Here is an 11695-nt window from a genome sequence, read left to right as displayed (position 1 = left end):
TTATAGACCTTTAATTTTTACTCGATTTGTTAAAGACTGAGAAAGGTATGTTAGTCTCCTACTACTGCTGTATTTCTATTTCTCTTGTGTTTCTAACAGGTTTTGCTTTATGTGTTTGTTTGATGTTATTTGGCAAATGATCTTTTTATATTTAAGGGAAAAAATATTTTCCTTTAAAGACTTGTACACTTTTGTGAATTTTACCCGCTTTTGTTGTAACTGTTGTTTATGTAGAAATACATAGTTCAGTAAAATATTTGTGTCTATTTTTAAGTGGACAAAAATCCAGAAGCCTTTTGTGTCTTAACAAGATATTTCGGAAGTTGCCGATTGCACTAAGTAGGCTGATGTCCTTCCTCCAGGGCCACTTCCTGAGCCCTTAAAGCCAAGAGCAGTGGTGCAGGTTGAGGTCGTACTAGCCTTTGGGGAAGAATGTAGGTTTTTTGAGTATGTTGTTAACATTTCCAGTTCCTGTCTTGGGGCAGCCCCACGCGTGGGGATGTCCGGGGGATGCCTGCCCTTCGTCTGGTCACATTTTGCCCCTGCAGGGCCCACACTAAGCTCTTCTCAACCCAACAGGCACTTTTTTCCTGCAGAGACTGGCCTTCTGAGTAGAAGCCAGCAGAGAATTGATGCTTATGGGCCTGGGTATTAGGGGAAAAAACGAATCTCAGAGACTCATCCTACCATCCTGCTCATCCTACCAGAAAAGATTTTTCCGGAGCTGTTTGAACAGGCTATTCACGTGGCAGTCTGTGCCAAGCACAGAACCAGCTTTTCCCAAACATGTGGGAGGGTGGCTCCCAGCCCTCAGCTCAGAAGTGAGGGAAATACGACCTTCTCTCTTTTTCCTTCGTTCAAGTTAATTTGCATCTCGAGCCCCACCAGGCGCACGCAGTTTGATCCCAGTCAGTCTCGAGACTCCCTTTTCTCCAGAGGTGAGTCCTCGAAGGTTTTGGGGGTTACATATTACAAATTCCACGGCGTGAGGGGGAAGGGCCCACGTCTGCTGAGGTGCCCCCTGCTCTCTCCCCACCCGCTCTGCGGGCCCGGGAATCACTCAGACCTTCTGCGCTGCAGGAATCTCCACAAGGCGCGACTCGGCCCTGACTGCCTGGGCTCTCGACGCAGCCGTCCCGTCGGGAGCTGCAGAGACTTTGGTGCGGAGTGATTTAACTCAAAGGGACTGGATGCGTGTTTGCATGGGACGCCAGACCACGGAGTGGAAGTGATCCTGTGGCCACCACCGGTGCTGGTTTGCTTTGCTGATGGCTGCAGTCCCTCCCCCTCCCTCCACCCGACAGTGGCCTCACCACGCCTCCAAGTGTTGGCCCCGTCCCTGGGCCCTTTCTCCTCTTCTTGCACAATGAGTCACACAGTCTTGTGCCTCCCCTCTTGCCATCCCCATCTCTTTGCCACTGTTACTCTCACCAGGCCATCCCTCCCTGTTCCTGCCACCCTCGCTCCAGGCTCTCCTCCATTTTCTGGGTCCTCTTATGGCAAAGCTGCCACTGGCTTCTCCCTAGAGTGTGTGGCGCAGCCCCTTCTCTTCCTGGCTCCCTCCGGGACATGAAGCCACCCCAGGTTCCTTCCCTGCCCGCCCATGCCTGGCTGCCGCATTGGCTGTGGTCTTGCTCGCGCTGTTCCCACGGCCTGGAATCCTCACCCTTCTCCAACCCCATCCCTCCTCTTGGGCCCAGGTCGGAGGGCTCGGCCCTCTGGATGAAAATCAGCCACGACCAGGGGACTTCTGCCTCTTGCATAGCTCTTTTCATACTTGGCTCTTAAAAAATTAATTCATGTTTTCATTCAACAAATATTCATGGAGCAGCGCTGTGCCCCAGGGCCTGGGACCACAATGGTGAAAAGTCTCAGTTGCTTTCCACAAACCTGACGTCCTGCAGGCGAGGTGAGAGGAGGTACTGCAGGCGGCAGTGGAACCCAGCGGAGGGGACTCGAGCGGCTCCCCCTCGGGACAGAGCTCTCACAGGTGGCCAAGAACAGAGGCTGAGCACATCCAGCTCCTCCAGAGCTGACGCCCCCAGGCCACCCCGGAGCCCCGAAACACCAGGCTTCAGGACTGCTGCCCGCAGGAGCAGCCGCGGTGGCCCCAGGTATGCCTGCTTCCCGCTTCCCACGTCGCCAGCCCACCCAGTCCCGCTGTGACTTTGCGTGGCAGTGTTTGCTACGGCTGGTCTGCGGACCAGCTGCTGCAGAGCTATTCCGGTTGCCGTCCTGTCCCACAGAAATCTAGATGAGGACCGTTGTCTGGGCCTGGACATCTGCATTCTAGCAAGCTCCTTTTACTAGACAGGATAGTGGTCCCCAAAGATGTCCACACCCTAATTCCTGGGAACTGTGACTCTTACATGGCAAAAGGGACACTGAGATGGGGAGATAATCCTGGATTATCTGGGTGGCCCAATCGAATGAGTTTTTAAAAGCAGAGCAGCTTTCCTTGGGGTCAGAAAGGATGGAAGGAGGGTCGGGGAGATTTGTCGTTGCTGGCTTTGAGGATGGATGAAGGGGCCACGAGCCAAGGAACACGGGCAACCTCTAGAAACCAGGAAAGGCAAGGAAATGGCTTCTCCCCCAGAGCGTTTAGAAAGGAATGCAGTCCTGTCAAAACCTTGATTTTAGCCCAGTGAGACCCATGTCAGACTTCTGACCTACAGAACTGTAACATAAATTGTTCTTAAGCCACTGCATTTGTGGTGATTTATGGCAGCAATAGAAAACCAATACATTCCTCATGTGAGGATGTTTACCTACCCTAAGGTTTGCGAACGCCTGCTGTATAAACAAATCCATTCAACTACATGGTTTCACGCGATGTGTGGTCATTAATCTAAACCTCTTGATTCCAGCTCCTGCTCCCACCTGCTTGATCCCCACTTCAAGTTCTGGAGAGGGAAGGAATGAACAAATGAACGAACAAGTGCGACCGGCCCAGCTCATTGTTCTTCACGCCAGGACGCTGCCAGTGTGGACCGGCTATCCCAGGATCGGATGCCAGTCTCCAAGACAAGGTACAGTGGTCAGTAGTCAGAGAAAGAGGAGTCAGGGAAGACTTCAGAGGAGAAAGCCGTGGGGTTGAGTCCGAAGGATGGCTGTGGTTTTACCAGGACATGGAGGTGGGGGCAGAAGGGCGACAGCTCCAGGCACTTATGCTTGAGAGAGCAGGCCCTTTGGGGGCAGGCAGCAAGCAGCGAGCTGTTGCAGTAGGAGAAGGCGCCACTGGGGGACAGCAGCTGGATGTGAGGGTTTTGTATACCATGCTGAGGGACCAGCCCCTGCTTGTGTGGGTTGGAAAGCCAGGAAAACTTCCAGAGGTGAAGACTGATTGGCAGTGATTTTCAGGGTGGACTGGAGAGCTCTAGAGCTGGACAGTAGGAAACATACTTGTTCCCACTCCTTGGCTCAGAATTCCCTGAAGCTAAAGTCTGGATTTACTTCAGGGCTTGGCTGGAAGAAGTGGGGAGATGGAGAAATGAGGGAGAATATTCCAGAGAAGGAGAAATCTTGATGTACAAAAGGCTCAATTGGGCCAGGACCTTTAATCGGGAGAAGGCCTCTTGTCTCTGGCAGCCCTTAGAAAGCAAATTCTGAGAATTATCCAAGACTGATTCATCTCACTGGTATTGAAATTACAAGGAGTAATTAAAAACAATACCAAACTGCAAAATAAGCATAAGAAAGTCCCACAGTGTTCTGGTTTTGCCATTTTTTAAACTCAAGTTCTTTCCAGAGGAATAGTTCGGTGCTCTGCTTGGCCCGAGTGTGGTGGGGAAGGAGGCCGAGGGCATGGCCATTTATCTGCCTCTGGCGTTTGGAACTGAAGCCCAGCGAGTAGCCAGCAGCGAGGGTCCCCAATGGACAGCCCTGAGACCCTGAGAGGGAGCAGTGAGACAGGGGCCCGTGCTGAGTCAGGCCCGGGCTGGCAGACTGAGGCACATTCATGCCCAGGAGTTTCAGTTCTAGAAAGGCAGGACATGCAACAGACCCGTGGGCAACCTGGCAGTAGCCACACCTGTGCAACCATGCCACGGAGGCAGGTCCAGGCTGAAGCCATGGAAGGACCCAGACCCCTCTCTGCTATGGCAGCTGAGCCCCGCAGGCTGGCATGGGCCTGAGTTGAGAAGAAACTGGAAGTAGGAAGATTCTGGTCTATAACAAGACTCCTCTTTAGAAGAGGGAGGGTGGATTCGTTTTATTTTGTGGAAACCCAGGAGTAGTGTCACACAAGTGAGGGCGAGGAGGTTAGTGGGGATGCCTGGGCAATTTGAGAAATGAATAGACTGCTTTGTATTGGTCCCTTCCCCTCTCCTAATTTTAACAATTTTAAGCAAGGAGGAAAAAAGATTTTGGCATGAGATTCATTTCCTAAGGGGAACACCACCATTCCACCACCTTTAGTATTTGCTTAAACAAATGTTTAGCTGAAATCTTATTTAAAACTTAAACCCATCAGGCAGGGAAGGCTTTGCTTTTACAGCAGTTAAGATATTCTGCTTTTGCTGGGCACGGTGGCTCATGCCTGTAACCCCAGCACTTTGGGAAGCTGAGGCAGAAAGATCACTTGAGGACAGGAGTTCAAGACCAGCCTGGGCAGCATAGGGAGATCCCGTCTTGATCAAAAAAAATATTTTTTTAAATTATAATTAGCTGGGCGTTGTGGTGTGCGCCTGTAGTCCTAGCTACTCATACTCAGAGGCTGAGACAGGAGGATCACTTGAGTCCAGGAGTTTGAGGTTTCAGTGAGCTATGTATGATCATGCCACTGCACTCCAGCCTGGGTGACAGAACACAACGCTGTCCCTTTGAAAAAAGATAGTTTTCATTTCCTCATGAGTGACATTGATGCATTACAAATAGCTGTTTATTATGAGGTTATGCAGTGCTGAATACATAAATTTCATTTAAACATTTAAAATAACTCCTGACTATGAGCAATTTATCCTGATTATTGCTAAAATAACATTCACATTCGAACCTAGTGGCTTCTGGGAAGCCACTATTCCATATGCACAGAAGGACACAGTCAGCAGTTTAACAGTGCTGCTTACTGGAGTAGTATAAACTTTCAGAATCAGGGAATATTCTAGATTACCCCTGGTGAGAAATAAGTGCTATTCTTAGCCCAGCAGTACTCTTAGGGCTTTGACATCCCAACTATGGGTTGGTGTGTGAAAGTCCCCACCTCTCTGAAGAGCCACAGTGTGACGTAAAACCTCAGCATCCCACACCAGCCCTGCTGCTGTTTTGGGGCATGAGTGTAGCACCCTGTTCACAAGCTTTTCCAGAGCAGGCCCTGGCCCCACCTGGCTCATCCCAGCTCACTGTGGTGGGCGCCCCTTGAACCTGGAGAAGAGCTTAATGGTCCCACTGGCCGGGGTCCTGCTCATCGCTGTCTTCCTCTGAGTCGGTGGACACTCTCTTGATTCTCTGGAGCGCCGCCTTGATGCTGCTCTCGAGGTCACTGGTTGGTCTATTGGTGGGGCTTGGGCCAGAGTTTGGGTGAACTTTCTTCAGTTTGACCCCTTGCCTTATGGCAGCCAGAATGTGCTCATTGACTGAGGCTCGGGGAGGGGCCGGGGCGGGCACCTCTGCTTTCCGGAGAGGGGTTCTGCCTTCCCTTAAGGAGGCCAACACTTCATCCATAGATCCTGAAATTGAGTAAACAGAGCACGTACTATCAGGAAAGGCGACGCTTTCTCCCCAGGCTGTCAGAACATTATAATATTAAAGTTGTAAATCTCACATCATTTGACACCATGATTTAATAAACAAATCATGATTCTGTTAAATGCCTTGATTACCTGCTAGACAAGATCAACAGTAGCTCCCTGTTTGAATCCAGGATTTTTAGAGCTAATATTTTTGTTTCACTACTTATTATTCCACTAACTTCTTCAAATCCATAGCAACTTACAGGCACAGCCATACACACCTTTGTTGGAATGTTTCTCAAGACACAGGTGCTGTGATCTTTCCCTGTGAGCCTGAAGCGTCATGGACGCCTGGGGTGGAAATGATCCCACCCACTGTGCATGACTTGGACACCTGAAATTGCATCCCCTCTATTTCCCTGCCCACTTAAAAAAAAAAAACCTTTAAAAAAATGTACCCCACTCTATTTCTCTAACTTCAGTCTTGGACATCAGACATTAGTGATGACTCATTCTATGACAATGAAGTGAGCAGGTTTCCACAAATGAAAAGGCTTAAAGTAAAATTTTAACCAGCAGCTCAGTGAACCTGGAGAGGGTGGTACGGGCACGTTTTTCGGTATGTGGTGTGTTGAATTCTGCCCACATTACCCTGAGGTGGCTTATAGGCTTTATCTTTGAGGATGTTAAATGCTGTCAAAACACACATTAGATCCGAGTTTCGAGGCATGGTCGAGAAGCTGTTGAGACCCCTGAGAAGGTAAGATCTTTCATCACCTGCTGGAGACGGGCATGGCTGTGGCCATTAATCTAGACATCTGCCAGGCAAGGCTTCAAGATTAATAGTCCTTTCTGTTCCGGATTGAAAGGTCATGCTACGGCTAACAAAAAGCTATTTGATTTTGGATTTCAATCTATAGCTTGCTGTTATAATTTCCTTCTGCAAGTAATAAGACAAGTTTCACAACCAAGGGCGTTCTCTGGTGCTAATTCACTTTCTTATTCATTTCAATGAATTGAAGCAGTGTTTGTGAACAGCTTCCCCAAACCGCGTGCGTTAAAGCTGGGCTGGGAGCGCGGCACCACACAACCAAGGTCTAACCCAGACACAGGCGCGCGAGCTCCCGCTTCTCATTCACACGGTGTTGCAGACTCCGTGGCAACGGGCCATCTGGTCTCCCCCTAATGTTGTGGACATTTTCACTTGCACCTGGTTCTAGGTACCGTGAAAACCTGAACTCAGAATAACCAGAAGCACAGTTCGGAACTGTTGCATTTGTATCATTCCCAGCGCCTATTATAATAACTTTTCGTATTCTAGGTGCAGGTGCCCACGCTTATCTTTAAAAACTAATCCTAGCAAAATCTTTGTACATTTATCTAAAACACACGACCCCCCAAAGCAGTAGGTTCCAAGTCTAGTGTTCCGAAGCCACGCTGCTCCGTAGTCAGTGTCTAAAGCCATACTTAGAATCATGAGTGAGAACTACAGCCCTATTAAAGAAGTATTCAGTATACTATACTCGCCAAGATAAAAAGTAGCCCACTTTTTCTTTTTGACCCACTACATTTTAGAAAAATTTCCAAAAGCTTTCTACATTATGGCTAATATTCCTCTACAATAATTTCCAACCAATATTCTGCTTAAAATGCAACACATTAATTCTGTAAAGGGTTCAGAGATGGAACAGTAAGCTTAATTTAAAGCTGTATTGAAAATCTTCCAGTGATTATAATCAACTATATAGTAAAGTGTTAAGAAACCTGAAATAGGCTGATACTTTCACAGCCGCGGAAAGCCCAAGCCACGTGAACATTAAATGTACAGAGGTGGTTTCTTCAAACTTATTTAGCATTTACCAAACTCAGGTTTAAAGTACACTGACTTTGCAGCAGCGGAGTAATACTCAAGGCAGCAACTAACTGGACTATTTTAAGCTGTGTGAAGATGACAGCTTCTCAAGCCAGAATGCTTCGACAGCCCCCTACCCATGGGGAGCAGGGACAGGATTCCGGCGGATTACCTGGGCCCTGGAGCCTTTCCACGGAATCACATGGTCTCCCAGCAGGTGAGTCACACACTAGAGGAAGCGGCTGATCGTCTTTTACTGTGGTCCTGAAGGCTAAGTTCCGATGAGTTGGAGCTTGAGAGGACAAGGACCGAGCAGGGAGAGGGGGCGGTGGAGGGGGGGGTGGAGGCGGCGCTGGTGGCAGTGACATTTCCTCACTGGATTTGAAGTGTGTTTGGTCGCCAACTGGAACAGAAATCTGGACAGGGATATTTCCAAGACAGTCTTGACACTTGGGGGTTTTCACATGACTAACTTCAGCTAAAGGAACACTTCTGGTTTTCCTAGAGGACCGGCGAATTACTGACGCCGTCGGGGAAGCCGGCGAGGATGTCCGCTGGGAAAGGCCACCTGGCAGGTTTGGAGCCGCAGGTTCTGAGCAAGAGGTTTTTATTACAGACTGAGCTGGACATTTCTGAAAATGGAAAACGGTTGTGAAGAGTTTACCGCAAATACAAACCACTGAAATGCTGAAACTTTTTATAAATAAATCTGTAACTACCAACACTGATGTGTTTCTATGCATAGATTGTCTAATTCAAAGTGCCTCCTCCTGTGGACGGCCATCCTTGCTACTAACTGTACTTTTCATGTGTTGAAAAGTAAGCATTTATATCCTTTGATCAAGTACTACCTTCCCTGTAATAAAATGAAGATATGAACATTTTCATCTATCTGTATCCTTTCGTATCTTTACTATGAAAAATCAGAAGCCTCAGATAGCAATAGGAAGTTAGTCAAAAAAATTGTGGCAAATTTATTCAAAATATTAAGCAGCCATGAAAAATCATGACTAGTACAAAGTCTGGGAAACATCTGGAAAAATCAGATAATACGGTGTTAAATGGAAACAGGACACAAAATAACATGTATTATAAACATGAAAAACAGGTCTATGAAAATACCAGCAGAGTGGACATCAAAGTGATGTTGTAACAGGTACTGTTGATATTTCTTTAACTTTCAGGTTTAGAGTAAGTTTCATAAATTAAAAAAAAAATGTAACTTTAAAAAGTTCTGGTCTTTCAGGTATTAATTTGATAAAGAAAAACCTAACCCTACAAAGAACTAATCTTGTGAGAGAGGCGGTCCCTAAAGAAGGCTTTTATTAGCCAATAAAAGGTAACACTTTGGAGCCACTAAAATGAACTAGGTCTACGTATATTAACATGAATGTATCTCAAAACCATAATGCAAGTTAAAGAAACAGGCAAGGGATGCACATATATACTTTTTTTTTTTGAGATAGGGTCTCATTCTGTTGCCCCAGCTAGAGTGCAGTGGAGTCATCACAGCTCACAGCAACCTCAAACTCCTGGGCCCCCAGCAATCCTCCTGCCTCAGCCTCCCGAGTAGCTAATTTTTCTACTTTTTTGTAGAGGTAGGGTCTTACTCTTGCTCAGGCTGGTCTCGAACTCCTGAGCTCAAGCGATCTTCCTGCCTCAGCCTCCCACAGTGCTAGGATTACAGGCGTGAGCTGCTGATACTATTAATGTAAACTTAAAACATACACAGCACACAATTCATGATAAACTCAGTATTTCAATCTCCCTCACATTCTTCTAAGGACAAACAGCAAAGTAATGGCAACAAGCCCCAAACCTCACTGTTGGAGACACAGTCATGCAGCCGTCACCCTGCAGCTGTCTGGCAGGGAGCATGCCAGGAGAGTTGGAATCCCGGAAACTCCGGGCCAGAGGGCCCAACTCCAGTGGTCACATCACCTGGCCCCTGATGTTAGGGATCCCCCAATCACCAAGGATCCTCTCTTTGGCATCCTGGCAGCAGCATGTCCCTGTGACTCTGGACTGTTAAGTTCTGCCTTATATTGCTGGGCAGTCTGTCTACCCAGGACAAATTAAATCCTTTACCTCATGACAGCCCTTCAGGTATTTAAAAAACAGCTTCAGGTATCACGTATCACATGATTTTCTATCTTATCTTCTCCCTCTCCTACTTACTTCCAGATGTGCTCAAACTGGCTTTGTCCCCTTCAAGGGTGGCACTTCTTGGTAAACACAGAACTCCCTCACTCCACAGAGGACGCTTGTGTTCATCAAGTCCAAAACCCCCGAGAGCTTTCATCACAGGTCTGCAGTCCCCAGCCCCTGGGCTGTGAACCGGTACCGGTCCATGGCCTATTAGGGACCAGGCTACAGAGCTGCGCCGCCCCCCTCCTCCCCCATCCCCCATGCATGGAAAGATTGTCACCCGTGAAACTTGGGAAGGTGGCGGGGGGCACAACTGCTCCCCATCACCCATATCACTGCCTGAGCTCCACCTACCTACCACCCCCTTGGAAAAATTGTCTTCCATGAAACCAGACCTGGGTCCCAAAAACAGGGACTGCAGGAAACTAAATTCTCAAAGTCTTTTCCCCTAAATTTAAGCCACACAGATTTTCCTATCACCCTGTGTAAGTGTACACCTCCATTATGGGTTTTGGACTAGAAAACCAGTAATTTATCCCAATTTTAGGTCAACTTGTTAGATTGTAACTAATTATTCCAGTTTGTTGGGAGCTTAGGAGGCCTGATTCTGTCATCTTAAATGTGCCTACCCCTGCCAGTTTCATGCCACCCGTATTTGACAGGTCACCTTCTACACTGCGGAGCAACTCGCTAACCTGCGTTGGGGCTAAGGAGACGACTTGCAGCTGCCCTTGATCCCTTCCTCCATGCTGCCTCCACTCTGTTACCAATATCCTCTTGGTGACAGCACCAGGCAGTTCTCTGCACTGCGGGGCTCTGCCCTCAGCGTGCAGCGCCCTTCTGTTCATTCCCACTGCAGTTCATGCCCAGGCCTTGTTCCAGCCCGGCTGAATCAGAAGCCCTGGGGTGCAGCTGGGCACGAGCACGCAGACGTTCCCCAGGTGATTCTGATGTGCTGCCCGGGCCGTGAGCCCCTATCCTGGCTCCGGAGGAGGAGACATCTGGCTGCAGCTCCTGCTCTGTTTAACCTGAGCTAAGCTGCGTGACGACTCTGAATCTTGGTTACTCATCTGTAAAATGGCGATGAAAACATTAGTATCTCGCAAGGTTGTTGTAAGAATTAAATGAGAACGAATGTAAAGCACAGTGCCTGGTATGCAGAAGGCATCCAGTAATGGCAGCTGTTACCGGTCAGAGTAAATGATACTGATAAGTAGATCACAAAACAAGATGAAGTTAGTATGTTATGATTTATTCACTCCAGTGGCCCCTACTTTTCTTGTTGGCATCACATGCCATCCCTCCAAAACCTATTCCAGAATCTTATCTGGGATGGAGTGGGTTGTTTCCTCTTTTGGGGTCAACTTAGGACTTTATGAAGAAGGGGGTTGGGTGAGATCAGGTCTATGTTTTTTAGTCAATAATTTAATGATATTCTTACATAAGTCTCTATTCAGTTTTTTTAAAAACCTATTTATTAGGATAGGCACAGCGGCTCACGCCTGTAATCCTAGCACTCTGGGAGGGTGAGGCAGGAGGATTGCTTGAGCTCAGGAGTTCAAGACTAGCCTGGGCAAGAGCAAGACCTTGTCTCTACTAAAATTAGAAAAGATTAGCCGGGCATGGTGGCACACCTGTCATCCCAGCTACTTAGGAGGCTGAAGCAGGAGGATCGCATAAGCCCAGGAATTTGAGGATGCAGTGAGCTATGATGACACCGCTGCACTCTAGCCTGGGTAACAAAGCAAGACTCTGTCTCTCTCTCTCTCTCACACACACACTCACACACACACACACACACACACACACACACACACACACACACACAAAAGAAAAACCTATTCACTTTTAGATAAATGATTGAGGTGATGGATATGCCAATTACCTTGATTTGATCATTACTCATAGTATACACGTATTGAAATATCACACTGTATCCCATAAATATGTATAATCATGTGTCAATAAAAATAATAAAAGGAAAAAATGATTTTTAAAAAGGTACAGATACCAAAAGTATAAATTT

At 47.6% G+C, this 11695-nt stretch overlaps 1 protein-coding gene across 1 annotated transcript in view; it reads right to left on the bottom strand.

Annotated features, from left to right (window-relative positions):
* Positions 1 to 4908: 4908 nt before the first annotated feature.
* Positions 4909 to 11695, bottom strand: part of WHAMM (WAS protein homolog associated with actin, golgi membranes and microtubules) — a 22379-nt gene continuing 15592 nt past the window's right edge. Inside the window, exons 9-10 of the mRNA XM_012656549.1 lie at positions 7694 to 8153; positions 4909 to 5666 (exon numbers count right to left, since the gene is read on the bottom strand). Coding sequence (XP_012512003.1) covers positions 5374 to 5666; positions 7694 to 8153 — 753 coding nt within the window. The 3' untranslated portion in view covers positions 4909 to 5373. The remainder of the gene's footprint in view (positions 5667 to 7693; positions 8154 to 11695) is intronic.

This window comes from Propithecus coquereli, unplaced genomic scaffold, assembly GCF_000956105.1.
Source record: "Propithecus coquereli isolate 6110/MARCELLA unplaced genomic scaffold, Pcoq_1.0 Scaffold507, whole genome shotgun sequence".
Lineage (NCBI taxonomy): Eukaryota > Metazoa > Chordata > Mammalia > Primates > Indriidae > Propithecus > Propithecus coquereli.
Note: the sequence above shows the minus strand (reverse complement) of the source record. Positions and strands in the feature narration are given on the sequence as shown.